Consider the following 18474-nt stretch of genomic DNA (forward strand, 5'->3'; position numbering starts at 1 on the left):
GAATTGTCTGCTGAACCCAAGGACGAGAGATCCGAAAGCGATAAGATCGTTGATGGGATGGACTTTGGTGAGCTTTGCAACGAGTTCGAATGCATTAGTAGTCCCTTGGTGGAATCAACGGCAAGACAACTCGTACGTGATATTCTAGAGCTACGAGAAGGAAATCGTGCACTTGGGACGTATGCAGTTTCTTCAAATACAAGGTTTTCTTATATGTTTCCTTGTTGTGTTCGAACATTTCCATTTCACCCAAATTTATGATACCATTGTGATGCAGGATCCGATCCGAAGTTTTCACTGGTCGTGAGAAGTACAAGAGACTGCTCTGGATAACCGTGCTCTAGAAATCCCACCGTGGTAAGCTTTTGAAGTTGCCTTTTTTCCCCTCTTATGCTTGTGAGCTGCTGTATCATGTTATCCTAATGTACCATCCATCGGTTTTCATGTTGATTATACCGATTTTTTGTTGGTGGTATTGCTGCAGAGAGTGCAAGAAATGGTGATGTTGTCGACAAGTTTACTCAGTATCAAATGGACGTACAGGGAAAACCAAGTCTTTCCTCGCCGGTATAGGTGGTGATCTGATAATGAGAGTTAATCACAGTTCACTTTGAACCAGATTAGTGGGCAGGTAATTGAGCATGAAGAGGTGTGGGATTTATCATCTTCTTCGGTTGTTGCTCAAGCATTTTTCTGGATGTCCCGTCGTCTCTTTGCCACCGTCGAGGCTGCAAAGGACTTGGCTGATGGAGCCAAGGACTTGTCGTCTCGTTTTTCGACTAAGCAAGAGAACCCAGAGGTTTACCCAGACCCTTCTGGTGATCCAACTAAGGTGAGTTCTTGCAATAAATGCATGCTTGCTTTATATTTGAGCACACAATGAGATGAATGACTTAGTTAAACTCGTTTCACCACCTGTGTAGAAGAGTGTGTGTCAGTTTTTTAACATTTTTGATATATTTGCTCAGCTCATGAATAGTTTTGACCTAGTTTTGTACAAACCCTTCATTTCCCTAAAGTATCTATGTTCGACATTAAACATAATATGAATATAGGTATGTTTCACATCCATTTCAAGGATTCATATTTTCCGTTACATATGAATACAAGGTCCTTCAACATGTTCAGTATTGTCTTCCAGAAGAACGCCTCGACGCTGGAGCACTGTGTGAGTATTGGAGTATATGGTGTGGTACCGCTTACGCTCGGCTCTCCATGCACATGCTCCGTCACCTGAGACGCTCCTCCGAGAGACGAAATCCTTCTAGAAGCAATACCGAACATTTTGTTATGAAAATATTCATTTGTCTCCTACCTTGTCGATTGTTCATTTGATCTGTTATCAGTTCTTTCAAAGGGACGATGGATTCCAAAGAGATGTATACCAGATTGCATTGTTTCTGGCAGTCGTCTATTTTGTTGTACAGTTCCTGAGGATAACCCTTTAGAACGTACTATTTTCCTGCTTCCTTGTTCTACTTATTACTACTACTGCTGTAAATGTGTAATTAGCAGCCTTTTGTATTGTTATACGAGTTTCTCATATATTTTTCAACAGAAAAAGGTATAGAGATACGATTCTCTGAATATATAAAAAATTACATTAAAAGATTATGCATATTTGTATATTTCTTTGTTCTTAGTTTGTTCGTTGGAATTCACGTCTTTGAAAATGTTTATCAAAAGCAACAAATGATGGAATGCTTGGGTAATTTTATTTATGGTGTTCATCAAGGACAAAATTTTGGAATGTACACAACGATATTATTAAATTATGTTTTGATGTTGAATGATTTCTGTACTTCTAATTTTCTTTCGAAATTCTTTATGATTTTTTTAAATGATTTGATAAAATTTTATATTTTTTGGATTTTATTATGGATCACTTCGGTGATCCAATGTGACATCTCAGATTGGATTGAGTCACCCGTATACGTAGAGGGTTTCAAACTAACTCAAAATTGGTTACAATTATCAAAGGAGCAAGGTTGAAGCATAACGTTTGAAAGTACTCATTTGATTGGTACATCTAAGATAAGGACAAGAAAATAAAATATCTCAATGTAGTTGTTAAGGGTCCAACTCAAAAGAAACATATTATCGAGAGTTTTCTTTTTTGTAACAATTCAAGACATATAAGGAAAAACTAAACTCTAAAATAATAAGTAACTACTTTGGTTATTCTGGGCGATCTAGGGACTATAAATTTTATGATATCATAATTAAGAATATTTTTTAAGGTGAGATCTATAACATTATTTTTGAGGATTTGAGTTTGGAGGGAGAAATATGGTTTGAGGCATTGTTTTTTTAGGGGAATTGAATTCAATTCATACTATCACTTTTGATGATAACCATATTTTCATACATATTGTTAATCAAGAAGTTAATTTAGAACCTCAACAAAATAATGTTAAACAAACTCTCTATTTAAGATGAGATAATTGTTCCGGATAATAACTCAACAACTTTAAAGAACAATGTCATTAAGAAGATTTACGGGATGAGAAAAATAATATTTTAGATGATTATGTTGTATTTCTTTAAGAATGATGACAATGGAATGATGAAAGATGATTCAATTAACTTTAATTGTGTCATAAAAGCTCTAACTCTCAAAAGGGATTGATTCCATATAAAAAAAACATAAGTTTAAGAACTGATGTATGATTGGTTTTAAATGAATATTTAAAATAAAGATAAATGCAAATAGTGATGTTGAGAGGTATAATTCTTATCTTGTACTTAAAGGATATACTCAAAAAGAATATATTAATTTTGTAGAAACTTTCTCTCTAGTTTCATTGAAATTTTTTTTTAGAATAATTATGATATTTTTTTTCTCATATATGATCTTAAGTTATATATATATATATATACACACACGCACGATGTAAATTTCATAATATTCCAAATAATAATAATATTTTCACAATTATTGATACATTTCAGTATGAATATGTACCAAACTCGACTCACTCTGAACCTAACCCTTTCTTCGAACAATCTAATTTGACATATTTGAAATCCAAACTTTAAAAATTAGGTAAGATCAAAACCTATCGATTTCAGAATTTTACCCTTAGTTTAATCTTACAATATACCTTTGGTTTTCATTAAATAAATATATCATAATTTATCTGTACCTAGATTTAATCAAATCCTTACATGTAGCCTAGTTTTGGTCAATTTTAAATTTTATTTATTTCTCATTTTAAAGATTATTTTTATCGTATTAAAAAATTATGCTGAACAGCACTTGAAAATTATCGCAGCTTCAAAATAATACAGGAAAAATGCCAAAAATGGCGGTTGTATACTGAGTACTAATCCCCTCAACCACTAATAAAAAATCAACAAAAATAACATTTACAATAATTTGCAGACGAAAACCCTAAAATCCAATTAGAACTCTCCAAATAAGAAAAGGGGAAAATCCAAAGAAGAAACAAACACAACTCACCTTAAAATTCACGTCCCCACTGCACTCATCATTACCCTTTCATTGCTGCTGCCATTGATTCACCTAAAGCTAGTTGAGATTCTATTTTTGTCCTTTTAATACCTTTTCGTTTATTTTGTGCTACAATAAATTTTATAATAAACTGTATTTATGATTTCTTTAATTTAATTTTAAGGTTAATATAGAGAAGTGTTTAAATTATATTTTTTTTATTTATGTGCTTAATTTTTTTGTCAATTTAGATGTATAATGTTAAAATATTATAATTTTAAATGTTTTGATCATAATGGTGTTTATATAATTTAAAATTTTCATTTAAAATAAAAACTTAAAATTATAATTTTTAAAAAAACTCAAAATTTTCTGGAAATAATTAAAAAACTCCAAAGTTTAAAAACACTAATTACAATCTCTATACTAATATTGATCGTCATTGTTGTCATAAACCGAACCTCCACCTAATGAACTCCAACTGACGATTTAAACTCAACTAACAACAATCCCAAAATTATGATATCGGTGCAACCCGACAACTTTGACGGAAAACACGACGGAAATGACAACGACGATTGACAAGGGAGATTAAAAGGAAGGGGGCGACGTCAATTACCGTGGTCGGCAAGGGATATGATAAGTTTAGGTTTAGGGATTTTAAGGAATTGAGTTTATATATATATAATTTTAGAGAAATTAGGGGTATTTTTAAATATAATAATATCTTTAAGTTCCATTAAAAAATATTTTTTTTCAAAAAAATATAATACAATATGTGTCACTTAACGTTTATAATGTTAGACACCTAAACTTACTCTAAAAATTTTAGAGACTTATATAAAAAATAAATATAATTTGAACACATTTTTATATTAAACCTAATTTTAAAACTATAATTCAGGTAAAAGAATCTGCACAATTGAGTTTCTCTAAAAGCAAAATAAATTCAGTCAGTCAATATGTTTTCCTTTTCACTACGGTACAAGTTAATATTCAAAGTCATAAATGAAGATTACGACGGCTGAAAAAATGCAATTTTTTTTTAATTTGATGTATTAAATAAATGGGAAACTACGTGTTTAATATATAAACTATCAGTTTTGGTTCATTTTAATACCTAAACTATCAAATTTTTTAAAACCATACTTAATGTTTAGTTTTTTATTTCATTTTAGTAACCCAATAAAAACTTAACATTAAGTTTTGAATTTCTTTAAAAGTTTAAGTACTAAAACTGATAATTCAAGTACTAAACGCGTTAAGTTTTTAATGACGATGTACAAAAATGAAACAAAAACTAAACATTAGTTATGATTTAAAAAAATTGAAATTAGGATTTAAAACGGAGTAAACTGATAGTTTAGATACTAAACACATAATTTATCCTAAATAAATTTGAAAACTCTACTAAATTAATCCTAAATTTATGTCTAGTTTGGGTCACCTTCTCTCTATTGTCCCAACTGCCAACCTTTACTTTTGCTTTATTTTTCATGCTCACCTATTTCTTGACTTTTATAATTTATTATGTACAAACTTTATTCATAACAAATGAAAAGCTCCTTTTGTTCCCATCATTGAATTCATTTCCCCTTTGCTCTCCTTTTGCTATCAAAATCAATAATTATTTCTATTTCTTTCTCCTTGTATTTCGTAGCTTATAATCATAGCATAAAGGACTCTTTTTTGTTTTTCCAGAGCTTTATAGCATAAAGGTCTGCTGCCATGGATAACATATTCTCTGTCATCTCATTCTGTATGCTTCTGGGTTTTGCATTCATTGAAGCATCTCAAAATGGTTCACTCGTAACTCACCTGCCTGGCTTCAATGGCGTCTTCCCATCCCAACACTATTCCGGGTAACAACTCTTTCCTCTCTTCGGATAATTGCAGTGAAAAACAGTTGAAATGAACGTGAGTTGCAGAGACGGAGTCAGGATCCTAGTTTGAGAGGGCCAAGTAAAATATTTTTAAAGTAAGGGGGTCAATTTATAATTATCCTATAAATATTTAAATATTTATAATAAGTCCCTCCTTGTATCCGTTTAGTTCCGTCTCTGGTGAGTTGGTTGTAGATAGGGATGAACAGAACGGTTGTCTCCAATAAAATTTCAAATTATCATGTAATTTAGATATTTTTTTATATTTTATATTGATAATCTTAAAATTTTAAAAAAAATTAATTTTACATAAAATGTTACGTCGGTCCTCGATGCAGATACGTGAGCATAGGTGAGAAGAATCTCTTCTATTACTTTGTTGTATCGGAAAGAAACCCAGGGAGGGATCCAGTTGTTTTGTGGCTAAATGGTGGACCAGGTTGCTCTAGCTTTGATGGATTTGTTTACGAACATGGTACTCTCCCACCTCTAATTACATTTTTAATATGTTTATCCCCATAAATTCCTTGCATTAATTGTTTATAATTTATAAATTAATATATCAAATGTAACACATTGCCGCAGCGTCAAATATAACAACAATACAATTATAATTATGATCTCTATATATATTATGCTTAAATTTAAGATTTAATTTTTATAATTTCTTTCTTTCTTATAATATCATTAGTTATTTCAAATAATTAACTTATTATTATTGCACAAACTAGATGATTTTAGTGATTAATGAATTGATGTTATTCCTTAAGATCTCAAGTTTGAGCACCACTTCTACGGAGGTGTATAAACATTTATTGTCAGATGGTTGAATCTTTCGAATAAATATTATATTATATTCAGCCTAAATTAATAAAAAATACTATTAATTATTTTTTAAAAATAATCATTATATCTCATCATGTTGCGGTGATATGATTTTTTTAGTTTAAATGTTCTTTTTAAATCCCAAATTATACTTTAAAGGAAATAATCAATGATATTAATTATTTGAGAATATTAAATTATGTCAGAATAAAACATGTAGGCTATATTTCAATTTTTTATATAATAAAGGGATCAAAATAATAGTTTGACCCAAATATAACCCAAACTTTTTTATTAACTTAATGTTACAAGTAATATCAGTTCTAAAAGTTATCAACTATTTGACAATGAGAACTCAAACAATTTTGCAGTCTTTTATGCTCGAATTTAAAACCTTTAAGAATAATAATCATCTCCTTAATCATTGAGATAACTTGATTCGTAACCAAACTTTATCCCGTATCTTAGAAAATATGTATAAATCAACTCTCCATGCATGTACGAATGTAAGGAGACCGTTTGTTACGTATACTTGTTAATTTTTTTTCAGATAAATAATTTTGCAATATTTTTTTAAAATTCAAAATATTTTCTATTTATGAACATGTAGAAATCATTTTTGATATTAGTCTATATAAATTATGCTTTGTCTTTTTCTTGAATAATTTTGTAATAAGGACAGATTTTGATTATGAGATTGTTGAAATGAAGGTGTGGTCATTGTTTCCATTTTTAAATCTAATTATTGCATAATTCACGGGAAGAAATAAAGATATTTGGGAGGAAAAATAGTAACCACAATCTTATAGATAAGCTCATGTGCGTCCTTTGTAGATTACAGTCTTGCCAAAAATTGGTCGCTTTCGCTCTCTGCTGGGAAAAAATTGAGTTGACTTAAGTGGTATACATCTTCGTATTGTTTAAGTAAATATTGAATTCGAGTTTTTGTATATATAGAAAATCTTTGTTTAGAGATTTACTCACCAAAATTAGGTATTTGACTGGATCGATCCGAATTAATTAAGGTTAAACCTTAAAAACCGGGAGAACAACCAGAAAGAAAAACTTTAGTCTGTGTATATAAAAAATATCTGCTAGGAGATTCACCTAACAAAGGTAAATGTATAAGTCAATCTAAATTAATTAAAAAGAAACCTTGAGAATCGAGATAACAACAAAAAAGACGAAACTTTCTTCTATCACCGTACCACGACAGCTAGTTATTTGCTGTTCACTGTGTACATAGAACGCTCAGTCTCTTGCTGCATTAACTACGAATGAGATCGAAAATCAGATAATATTATTAGAATCTAAACGAGTGTTGAATCGTGGAAAATATAAATCATGTGTTTGATGCAAATTCCAATTAAAACATACACTTATCACTGTTTCCAAGATTTCATAAGCTTTAGATGGCTTTAAACAAGTTTCATAGCTAAATCTATAGATCGACTATAATTGTATAAGAACTCATTAATCGATCGAGCGATAAAATAGACTATTATTTTTCTTAAATGTTTTAAGTTCAAATTGTTATATCTGCAAAGTGTTTGCTCTGTCGATGGTTTAAAAAATCTGAATAATTGCAGGTCCTTTTAATTTTCAAGAAGGGAACCCCAAGGGGAGCCTCCCCACATTGCATCTCAATCCATACAGTTGGTCTAAGGTCAGGGCACTGCATGCCACACCCTTTAAACCAAAGTATTCGATCTTTTTTGTTAATTATGTTTTAGCATTTTTCCAGGTTTCAAATATTATTTACCTAGATTCACCTGCCGGTGCCGGCTTCTCCTACTCTCGAAATGTAAGTGCGTACACAACCGGAGACCTGCAAACCGCAGCCGATGCACATGCCTTCCTCCTCAAGGTATTCAAAATAGCAATGGTAATGTCGCTTGCAGACATTATTTGAATCCAACATGTAGAGATTAAACCTGAGAATTGATTTCCCGTGTAGTGGTTCGATCTCTATCCGGAGTTTGTTAGCAATCCGTTCTATATCGCGGGCGAGTCTTATGCAGGAATTTATGTGCCCACTCTCGGATATGAAGTGGAAAAAGGTAACCTTGTTTTTGCTGATAATGTATTATTGCCTTGAGATTCCGATTTTAGACATTTATTAGTATGATAATGACTTGCCTTCTGGTTTTAGGGATCAAAGTTGGTGCAAACCCCACAATCAATTTCAAGGTATATATTGCATTATTCGTTTCGGGTTAGTCCGTGTTGAGCAAGTTGCAGCTTAAAGAATTGAGGAAATTGTAATTGCAGGGATACATGGTGGGAAATGGGGTGACTGACCCTGTTTTTGATGGCAATGCTCTTGTTCCTTTTGCACATGGGATGGCCCTCATTTCAGATGACATTTTCCAGGTAGCTAGAAATCGGAATACACAGTGTGTCGAATATAAAGACGAGATACGGTTATATTCGAAGTGTCATCATCTGATTTATTCATATTACCAAATATTGTAGTGAACTTAACACTGAGATGAACCATACTTAACTATTGCAGGCAGCTGAAGCAGCTTGTGGGGGAGACTATTCCAACTCTTCTCAGATGTGTGTTGAAAAACTAGAAGATGTTTACACGGTTACAAATATAGACCAACTTCAATTTGTATTCCTTTGCACCAATAAGTATTACTTAATCACTTGTACTAATACATGAGATGCATTTTCAGGCAATTTCCGGCCTAAATATATACGACATCCTTGAACCGTGCTACCACGATCCTACGTCGCAACTGGGCCCTAAACGAAACACCAGCGTGCCCGATAGCTTCCAGCAACTAGGGGTTACGTCGAGACCACTTGCGGTTAGAACTCGGATGTTCGGCCGTGCTTGGCCGTTTAGGGCACCGGTTAAGGAAGGCATTGTCCCTTTATGGCCTCAACTAGCACAAAACAATAAAAACTATGTACCCTGTTTTGTAAGTTGTTTTTACTCATTCACTCCTTTGAAATTCATTGATAAGTTAGCATTTGTGATCATACATTGTTTTGCATTGACAGAACGACGAAGTTGCTACAATATGGCTAAATGATGCAACAGTTAGGAAGGCTATTCATGCCGAACCAGTAAGTTATCTGTCTCCTTAGCGTTTAAGTGTAACCAAATACTTAAATAACGATCGCGGTATTTTACTGTTTTTACTGCAGGAAAATGTAGCTGGTCCTTGGGTGTTATGTACAGGTAGAATAAACTATTATCATGATGCTGGGAGTATGATTCCGTACCATAAAACCCTAACAACCGCGGGTTATCGAGCACTTATTTTCAGGTAATTCAACGATTAACAGCTCAAGTTTTTTTTTTCTTTTGGGTAAAGTACACAAATGGTCTCTTATATATTTCAAACTCGTCATTTTTCATTAAAAAATAACGGTCGTCCAGCTCTACAGGGCGTTACTTTGTTGAGTCATATGAATGTTAAAAGTTACAATATGATCAATTGACTATTTATATGTTCCAAACTCATCATTACCGTTAAAAAATTGGTAAGTCGTTAGAGCTAAACATTAACATGTTGACTAGGATATAATAAAATCAAATCCTAGAATCGTTTGAACTATATTTTATGGATAGAGTCTCCGTTTACATTGTGTCATTGAGTCAGTAATTGAAAGCGACGACAGTGCCAATATACATTATTAAAATATGATTTTACTATATCATAGTCAACATATTAATGTCAAACTCAGACAACCGTCAATCTTTAACAGAAAATGACGAGTTTGGAACATATGAATAGTTGAGTGATCATTTTTCAACTTTTAATATTCGGAGACTCAACAAAATAATATCCTATAATCAATAAACTATTTTATAACTTTTAATAATCAAATGACTCAACAAAATAACGCTCTATAATCATATACCATTTGTGTACTTTACTCTCTTCTTTTTGCATCTATTGAATCTTAATGTTCAAACGTGATGATTCACTTGCAGTGGAGACCATGATATGTGTGTGCCTTACACGGGGAGCCAAGCCTGGACCAAGTCACTCGGATATAAGACCGTAACTCCGTGGAGATCATGGACGTCTAAGGGCCAAATTTCTGGGTAAATTCCTTTCAAACTATATATACAAATTATATCAGATGCCACTAAACTTTAAATATTGCATTGTTATTTCACTAATTTTGATTTGAATTGTTAATTTGCTTTGTTTACCAAGAAACTAAACATATTTTTACAGGTACTTGCAAAGTTATGACCATGACATTACCTTCCTAACCATTAAGGTTTGAGACATTCAATCTTTATTTCTCGAATAAAAGAATGAATTATATATTAAACACGTACTATAAATGTTAATATTCGACATCATATATGTTTGAAACTATATTATTAACAACGGTTATGTGAATTAAATGAATTTAACTTTAGATTTAATAAAATAATATGTTTGAACTCATTAAATTATTTTAGTGATTAAGGTGAGTGTTGTTCTAATTAGAAATTTTAGATTCGAACAGTTGAATCTGTAGAGTGTGTATGTGTTGTCATTAGTTAAGAAATATTGTAAATATATATTATATTATAATCACTCTAAATTATTAACAAAGAAAATAATGTGTTTGAATTTTTAAAAAATAATAAGATATGAATTGAAGGTGTTTGTTAAATGTGCAGGGTGCAGGGCATACAGTCCCAGAATACAAGCCAATGGAAGCATTAGATTTCTATAGGCGATGGTTGGATGAGAAGCCTATATGAAATTGATGGTACCATTTCTTTGTCAACCAAAAAAAAAACATTCCTCAATTTCACTTGTTATATAAGAATGAATGAGAGTCAATAATATTAATAATTACTTTATTTTTTATTAACATTAAATTTTAAGTTTAATTCTCAAATAAATTATTCTTAAGGTAAACTACACGTTTAATATTTCAACTATCACTTTTGTTCTATTTTGCTCAATCAATTATTTTTTTAAATCATACATAATATTTAGTTTTCATTTCGTTATGGTCATCTTTCGTTAAAAAATTAACAATGATGTTGACTTGTCCATAAGATAATGTCACTTCATTGTTAAATTTTTTTTTGAAAAAAATATCACACTAGTAGTTCTATTAATTTTTTAACGGTGTAACTAAAATGAAACTAAAACGTAACGTTAGATATTATTTTAAAAACATAATAATTTAGTGACCAAAATGAAATAAAAACAATAGTTGAGATACTAAACGTATAATTTACCCTTAGTTTTATAAAATATATATTTTTTGAAATACTGTTATTGACAACTCAACGGCTTACAAAGACAACTATTTGAATCTAGAACCTTTAGGAGTGTTTCGTTCGCAAAATATAATATTATATTTTAGAATAAGATTATTATAATGTAATATTATTTTAAGAATATTGTATTATCTTATTTAATTTATTTAACATGAATATAGAATTACAATATTTGGCTAGAGGAATATAAAATTATTTGGATATTTATTTATCAAATATAAAAATATAATTTTAAAAAAATATTTATCTTCAAGATGATTTTTTCACAAATCAAATATCAACTTAAAAATAACAACACTCATTCAGCTAGATAGGATAGAAATTAAGTCCCGTAATACCAGTTAACACCTCCACCAAAAGAATATTATTATATTACAACGTTTAAAAATATATATTTTCAAATAAAATAAAATTCACGAAATTTATTCAGGGACGGTGAGTTAGAGATGGCGGGAATTTGTGGTCCAAATTCGATTCCACATCTCCACCGGAGGACCACTCAATCAACGTTGAATTTACGCAGAACCGACGCCGGAGCACGGTGTTGCTCAGTTTCACCGGAAACCCAAAATAAAACCAAAACTCCGCCGCTTTTAAGATTAGCAGTGAGTGGTGTCACCGAGTTGCTCAGACTCTTTTCTCCATCCACCCAAGACAACAGGTAATTAACTTCATCTCCCCTTCTTTCTTTTCCGTTTGGTTCTCGAGAAAAATGTTGGAAATGAATAAATATAAATAAAGAAATTGCAAACACAATTAGAAAGTCAAAATGATGTGATAAATTTGTTTACTATCCTACTTTTTTGAAGAGCTGATTATCAACTGAATACTGGAGATACAGAAGGAGTTTCAGTGTCTGATGTAGCTGATGTTTTAAGAATCCTTAAAGCCGATTATGAGAATTATTACTTTGTTACAGGTAACAGCTGTAATTTTGGACCCGTTTGTTAATTCCTTAATGCCGATTATGATTTTCTCTGTGTTTTTTTCTTCTTCTTCTTTTCCTGTTTGGAATTTTCTTGATTTCTTTCTCGATATATCTTTATATTGTTTCTGTTTCTCTATAATAAAAATAAAATTATCAATCATACTATCCACCGTTTTTTAATTAAAATGATTTATTACTTGCATCCAAAATCTAAATACACTTCTTGCCTTTCTACTTCTAGAGGCAAATACTGATAGGGTAAAAGGAAGAGCCAAAGAAAGCCTTTGTTATCTTTTCTATATTTTGCAGCTAATTTGATTAATGTGTTAAAACTTCATCTATTTGAAAATGGTGTAATCGATACTTACTGTTTTCTGGGAACATATATCTGATAACAATTTGCTTTCCCTTTCTCTCCACTGGATATAGGAAATTTCACTTCTGCAATTTATGCTGAAGATTGCATCTTTGAAGATCCAACTATTAAATTCCGAGGTTAGATGAACCAGAAATATATGTCATAAAAGGGGTTCATATTGCTATTTCTAGCTAATGTTTATTAATCTACTCTCATGTGCATGTAGAAGGAGCAATTGATATTCCTAGTTAACTTATGCTACCCGTCATCTCACTCGCACGTGCATGTATGATGATTTTATAATTTAATATTTGATTTGATTCTTCTTTTGTCATAATAAATTCTTTGGACTTCCTAAACTTAAATAACATTTATGGTCTATGGTAATTCAGGTAAGGAGTTGTATTCTCGCAACCTGAAACTGCTTGTTCCTTTCTTTGACAGCCCTTCAATTGGATTGCAAAAGATTGAGAAGGTAGATCATTCTTTATGAATTGGAACTCACTTAACTGAGTGCGGATTTGCTGGATGCGAGCATAAACTTCTTCAGTGCCCTATATATATTTATGTATATAGAGAGACGTGCACACACACACATAAATTCTATAACTAAAAGATCATTTACAGTTGGTTCATTCTAAAACTAGTGTCAGAGCCAGTGGTTGAGTTACTATGTAGTTTAGCCCTGATTTCATATGAAAATATGCTATGAATGATCTAAAGGGCATAATAATTGGCTGGATAGATTGATTGTCACTCTACCCATTCGATCTTTGCTAATATTTTGCAAAGTGAAATGTCGGTTCAGGCCATCTAATATGGGTAGCCAAGAATATCACATCTCAAATAGAGAACATCATAGATTTGAATAGAGAACATTCATAGTATATCCTAGAGCCTACCTTCTTTCCTTGATATCTCATGGCTTGAATAGAGAACATCATAGGCGGTTATGCTTGGTTTCCAAAGGTACAATTTATGTTTAATACCCTAGATTTACACTTGCTAAGCCACCTGAACTATTTTCAACTTATCAACTGGATATCAAGGAACCCTAAGCACATAAATCATAAATGCATCCTTATAGGTATTCATTATTACAGTGAGAAGGATTCCACATAGTTCTCTCTTCCTTGAATGTTTGGAATGTTGTGTTAAAAATTACTCCCCAAGAAGTTTCAACAAAAAAAATGTCTCTTCAAGAAGGCACTGAGTTGTGCTTTTATTCTCTCAGCTATCTCACAACTCTTCTTAACAAAAACAAATAGATTGACATAAGAACGAATCTATATATTTGCATAATTATATTGCTTACTTAGCTCCCTCTCCCAAAGTTTTTTCTGTGACTAAATATTTGCTTTTATAAGCAGGGCGCCAACATGGAAACAAATTTTGTGCTCGCAACTTGGAGATTAAGGTACTTTACCTTCCTATTGTATCCAGGTTTGCTGCAATCCATAGTTAACATAATTTGTCTGAATCACTGAAGGCAACTGAGGCTGCCTTTTTCGTTCTTTTGGTAACCAACTGGGCTGCCTGAGAACTAGAACTTCAAGTTATTCAGTAGACATCAGTGTATTTTCACACTTCACAGTGCAACCTGAATTTTCGTAGATAGAACTATTTTTGAAGTGCAGAAACAAAGTGAAACACTTTTAACCGTATACTCTAAAACAATTTATCTCTTCTGAGGCCTTCTAAGTCTGGACTAGGTTTTTCTGATACCCCCGAAGGTATTTAAAATGATAACAAAAAGTTAAAAGTAATTCTTATCAAGAACAATATTTTTTTTCTTGAATGCTTAAGAAAATGAAAAAGTTGATGTTGATGTACAGAACTTCATTACAACCTTTTTCTAAGTTCTTTATGAATCATACCCATCTTCAAATGTATCGGACATGAGTTCGTTATGAACAATGTTTAGGGCAAGGTCACATTGCGACATTTTGCAATTTAATCTTTTCATGCAAGGAAGCGAGTAACTGTATTTTCCTAAGCCTTTCCACAAGTACTGTAGTTTTCGAAAGTAATTTTATGTGTTTCTGCATCTACTTGGATATCTGCTGAGATTATTGTCACTTTTGCAGAACCTACCTGAAGCTTCCATGGAGGCCACTTATATCAATTGATGGAAGCACTTTCTATGAATTGGATGAGAAGCTTAAAGTGAGATAAAAGCTTTATTTTTTATCAATGGGATTTCTTTTTGTATGTCTTCACTGCCTGCATTTATGGTTGATTTTAATTTCAGATTGTTAGACATGCTGAGAGTTGGGATGTCACTGCACTTGAAGCAGTTGGTCAGATATTCACCCCTAGTAGTGGAAGGGCAAATGATTGAGCATAATATATATGACCATAAGAAATCAAGTTACTATATGTAAGTATGCAGCCACATTTAAATTACAAATTGCATAATATAATCACCCATAGTATTGGAATTTTGGGGTTGACTTTGATTGTGAGGCCACTGCGAAAGTCTTAATATAAGGTTGAAGACAGAAGAAATGAGACGCGACCAAAATGTGATAAAAAGCATAGCATTTTAGGTTGAACACAACTTAAAATATGACATTCTTCGTAACATTTTTTGTTGCAATCTAAAATGTAACGAAAAATGTCACTTTTTTCGGTTGCCAATCGAAAATGTTATGAAGAATGACACATTTTAAGTTGCAATCTAAAATGTAACGAAAAAGGTCACTTTTTTCGGTTGCCAATCGAAATGGTTATGAAGAATGACACATTTTAAGTTGCAATCGAAAATGTTATGAAGAATGTCACATTTTAGGTTGTGTCCAACCTAAAATATTATGTATTTTTATCATATTTTCTGTCGCTTCATGTATGCATCGGTTTTTAGTCATGTATGCATAGGTTGTACCGCAAAATTACCCGAGGCCATGAATGTTGAGTATGACTGTGGCTTGTACTTGCATTTCCCCCCCCCAAGCGATTGTGCTTCATGCTGCCATTTTTTTGTCTGTTAGGGGGCTCTTACTTCTTCGTAACATTTTTTGTTGCAATCTAAAATGTAACGAAAAATGTCACTTTTTTCGGTTGTCAATCGAAAATGTTATGAAGAATGACACATTTTAAGTTGCAATCTAAAATGTAACGAAAAAGGTCACTTTTTTCGGTTGCCAATCGAAATGGTTATGAAGAATGACACATTTTAAGTTACAATCGAAAATGTTATGAAGAATGTCACATTTTAGGTTGTCCAACCTAAAATATTATGTATTTTTATCATATTTCGGTCGCTTCATGTATGCATCGGTTTTTTAGTCATGTATGCATAGGTTGTACCGCAAAATTACCCGAGGCCATGAATGTTGAGTATGACTGTGGCTTGTACTTGCATTTTCCCCCCAAGCGATTGTGCTTCATGCTGCCATTTTTTGTCTGTTAGGGGGCGCTGACTTCTTCGTAACATTTTTTGTTGCAATCTAAAATGTAACGAAAAATGTCACTTTTTTCGGTTTCCAATCGAAAATGTTATGAAGAATGACACATTTTAAGTTGCAATCTAAAATGTAACGAAAAAGGTCACTTTTTTCGGTTGCCAATCGAAATGGTTATGAAGAATGACACATTTTAAATTGCAATCGAAAATGTTATGAAAAATGTCATATTTTAGGTTATGTCCAACCTAAAATATTATGTATTTTTATCATATTTTCGGTCGCTTCATGTATGCATCGGTTTTTAGTCATGTATGCATAGGTTGTACCGCAAAATTACCCGAGGCAATGAATGTTGAGTATGACTGTGGCTTGTACTTGCATTTTCCCCCCAAGTGATTGTGCTTCATGCTGCCATCTTTTTGTCTGTTAGGGGGCGCTGACTTCTTGCAGTAATGTAGGTGTTATTTCCAGGTGCAGCTTCACTCAATATTAATAAAATGAAGCTTGGCCTAGCGAAAGCAATATCTTCTATATATGATATTAATTTCATATTGGCAAGTAAACGGCTATTAAACAATATCATCTATATATGGAGAAATTATTTTATGAATAAAGTTTATAAACTAATTTCTCCTATATATGGTATTTCTTTCATATGGGCAATTTTATGTTACTTCAAAGCAAATAGTTAAACCGCTCTTCTTCCAAAATTCATCTTCTTCAAGGTAACATCTCTAGATGAAGGTGAACAAAATTCGACTCGAAAAATTGTTCTTTTTAATTTAACTCGATTTGAAAATACTAAACTTGAAAGACTTCGAGTTGTAATTTTATAAATTCGACTCAACTAAAAAAATCAAATTCAAATCGAGTTATAAAATAGAATTTAAATAACCCAAAATTTTTAATAATTAGTGGGTTGATTTTCAAGTTTGAGTTTATTCCTTTGACTTTGCATGATATATATATATATATATATATCACATATGAAAAAGTATGAAGAAATATATATGTATTGTATATGGTTGTAGAAAAACATTTAAATTGGAAATTGTATCATCGTATTACAAATATTTACAATTAGATTTAAATAAAAAAAAGAACAACAACATTCGAATCGACTCGAAAAAAAATTCAAATCAAGTTTAAGTTATAAAATAGGACTCGTCAATTCGAATAATTTGAAATTTTTCTTAGGGTTTGATTTAACATCGTCATGATCTTTATTTGTTATTATGATGACTTTTCCTATTTTGCACCCTCAAATTGGATTTGTATACGTGAGTTGCATTCGTTGATAGTTTTCATACATCACTCGATTCTGATTTACGGTTTGTCGGTGATTTTTCAGTAGCTTGATCTCCTTTTATAGTCCGTTTGTAAATACAATCAGATTTGTACATATCTATCTTTTATTCAAGCTTATTTGGTTAGGTATTTTAACATTTTCCTTATATAATCATTGTGTGATCTTAAGTGGATAATTTCTTATGTAACGATTATAAAAAAGTAACCCTTATTATGTGTTTAGTTTACAGTTATAATTATAAACCTTCATTATGATTTGAATATTTTTCTAATTTTAATAAAATTAACGAGTTTTCTCTTGTAAAAAAAATTATATTTAATAACACAGTATAATAATTACATTAATAAACATTGTATCAAACTAATTATTAGGGTATTGTAATTTTGGTAACCTAACTGAAAGATCTTTCAATTTCATCACTGGCATCGTGAGTTTTAATTGTGCCACCACCATTAGTCACTCCATTAACCCTTAACGTAGCTTTTATTTTTTTTCAATTCACATAATAAAACATTTAATCTTAACGTGTCTGTCAATTTGATCATTCTTTTAAAAGGTTTAACAAATTTGATCTCAACATTAGCATATTCTATTAATATTTTAAAATATTAAGATCCAAAAAAAATTATGAAATTCTACAAATTAAAAAACATGTAAAGCTTTTAAATTTGAGAAAATAAAAAAAAATTATAAAATTAATAATACAGAAAAAATTCTCTAGAATACTCCATAGTCATCGCCATTAGGGATGGCCCCAGAGAGTTATCGCCATCAAAGAAGGCCGACAAAGGACATACCTTAAAATTTTTAAATTCTGATATATTTTAAATATTTTCTTTGTATCTTCTATTTGAAAATCTACTTTCATCCTTTAAAATTTTATAAATTCATCCTTAACATAAAATTATGAGTCCGTATCTGATTATCGTTGCCTACGATTTGGACAGTTATTGATGCAAAATCCATCGAAGTTAATTACGGTACGGAGGCAGCTTCCAGGATGACGCCATTATCAATTGTTTCATTTGCAGGGATCTTAGTAGGAAATGGATA

The 18474-nt window shown here is 31.4% G+C and overlaps 2 protein-coding genes and 1 pseudogene across 3 annotated transcripts; all 3 read left to right on the forward strand.

Annotated features, from left to right (window-relative positions):
* Window positions 1-3: 3 nt before the first annotated feature.
* Window positions 4-1618, forward strand: LOC120149955 (annotated as a pseudogene).
* Window positions 1619-5167: 3549 nt separating this feature from the next.
* Window positions 5168-10929, forward strand: LOC120150011 (serine carboxypeptidase 1-like). The gene is made up of 14 exons (XM_039162708.1): window positions 5168-5316; window positions 5676-5812; window positions 7752-7828; window positions 7907-8029; window positions 8120-8222; window positions 8315-8352; window positions 8434-8535; window positions 8678-8755; window positions 8847-9095; window positions 9178-9243; window positions 9325-9446; window positions 10118-10231; window positions 10368-10413; window positions 10805-10929. The coding sequence occupies exons 1-14, from the start codon at window positions 5183-5185 to the stop codon at window positions 10886-10888; spliced, it is 1473 nt and encodes a 490-aa protein (XP_039018639.1). The 5' UTR covers window positions 5168-5182; the 3' UTR covers window positions 10889-10929.
* Window positions 10930-11824: 895 nt separating this feature from the next.
* LOC120150012 lies at window positions 11825-15179 on the forward strand. 2 transcript variants are annotated; one of them, XM_039162709.1, is made up of 7 exons: window positions 11828-12080; window positions 12229-12338; window positions 12777-12842; window positions 13098-13180; window positions 14076-14122; window positions 14793-14871; window positions 14957-15175. In XM_039162709.1, the coding sequence occupies exons 1-7, from the start codon at window positions 11866-11868 to the stop codon at window positions 15044-15046; spliced, it is 690 nt and encodes a 229-aa protein (XP_039018640.1). In that variant the 5' UTR covers window positions 11828-11865; the 3' UTR covers window positions 15047-15175. The 2 variants fall into 2 exon arrangements, with proteins under 2 accessions (XP_039018641.1, XP_039018640.1); XM_039162710.1 differs by lacking the exon at window positions 12777-12842 and having other exon boundaries at window positions 11825-12080; window positions 14957-15179.
* Window positions 15180-18474: the final 3295 nt, after the last annotated feature.

Source organism: Hibiscus syriacus, unplaced genomic scaffold (assembly GCF_006381635.1).
Source record: "Hibiscus syriacus cultivar Baekdansim isolate YM2019G1 unplaced genomic scaffold, ASM638163v2 tig00111013_pilon, whole genome shotgun sequence".
Lineage (NCBI taxonomy): Eukaryota > Viridiplantae > Streptophyta > Magnoliopsida > Malvales > Malvaceae > Hibiscus > Hibiscus syriacus.

What these genes read in the sequence shown, in the direction of transcription:
- LOC120150011 (XM_039162708.1), top strand. Translation starts at nt 5,183, where the DNA reads ATGGATAACATATTCTCTGTCATCTCATTCTGTATGCTTCTGGGTTTT. An exon ending in ACCCCACAATCAATTTCAAG is followed by an intron (nt 8,353 to 8,433) that starts GTATATATTGCA and finishes TTGTAATTGCAG; the next exon opens with GGATACATGGTGGGAAATGG. An exon ending in AAAACTATGTACCCTGTTTT is followed by an intron (nt 9,096 to 9,177) that starts GTAAGTTGTTTT and finishes TTGCATTGACAG; the next exon opens with AACGACGAAGTTGCTACAAT.
- LOC120150012 (XM_039162709.1), top strand. Translation starts at nt 11,866, where the DNA reads ATGGCGGGAATTTGTGGTCCAAATTCGATTCCACATCTCCACCGGAGG. An exon ending in TCCAACTATTAAATTCCGAG is followed by an intron (nt 12,843 to 13,097) that starts GTTAGATGAACC and finishes ATGGTAATTCAG; the next exon opens with GTAAGGAGTTGTATTCTCGC. An exon ending in CTCGCAACTTGGAGATTAAG is followed by an intron (nt 14,123 to 14,792) that starts GTACTTTACCTT and finishes TCACTTTTGCAG; the next exon opens with AACCTACCTGAAGCTTCCAT.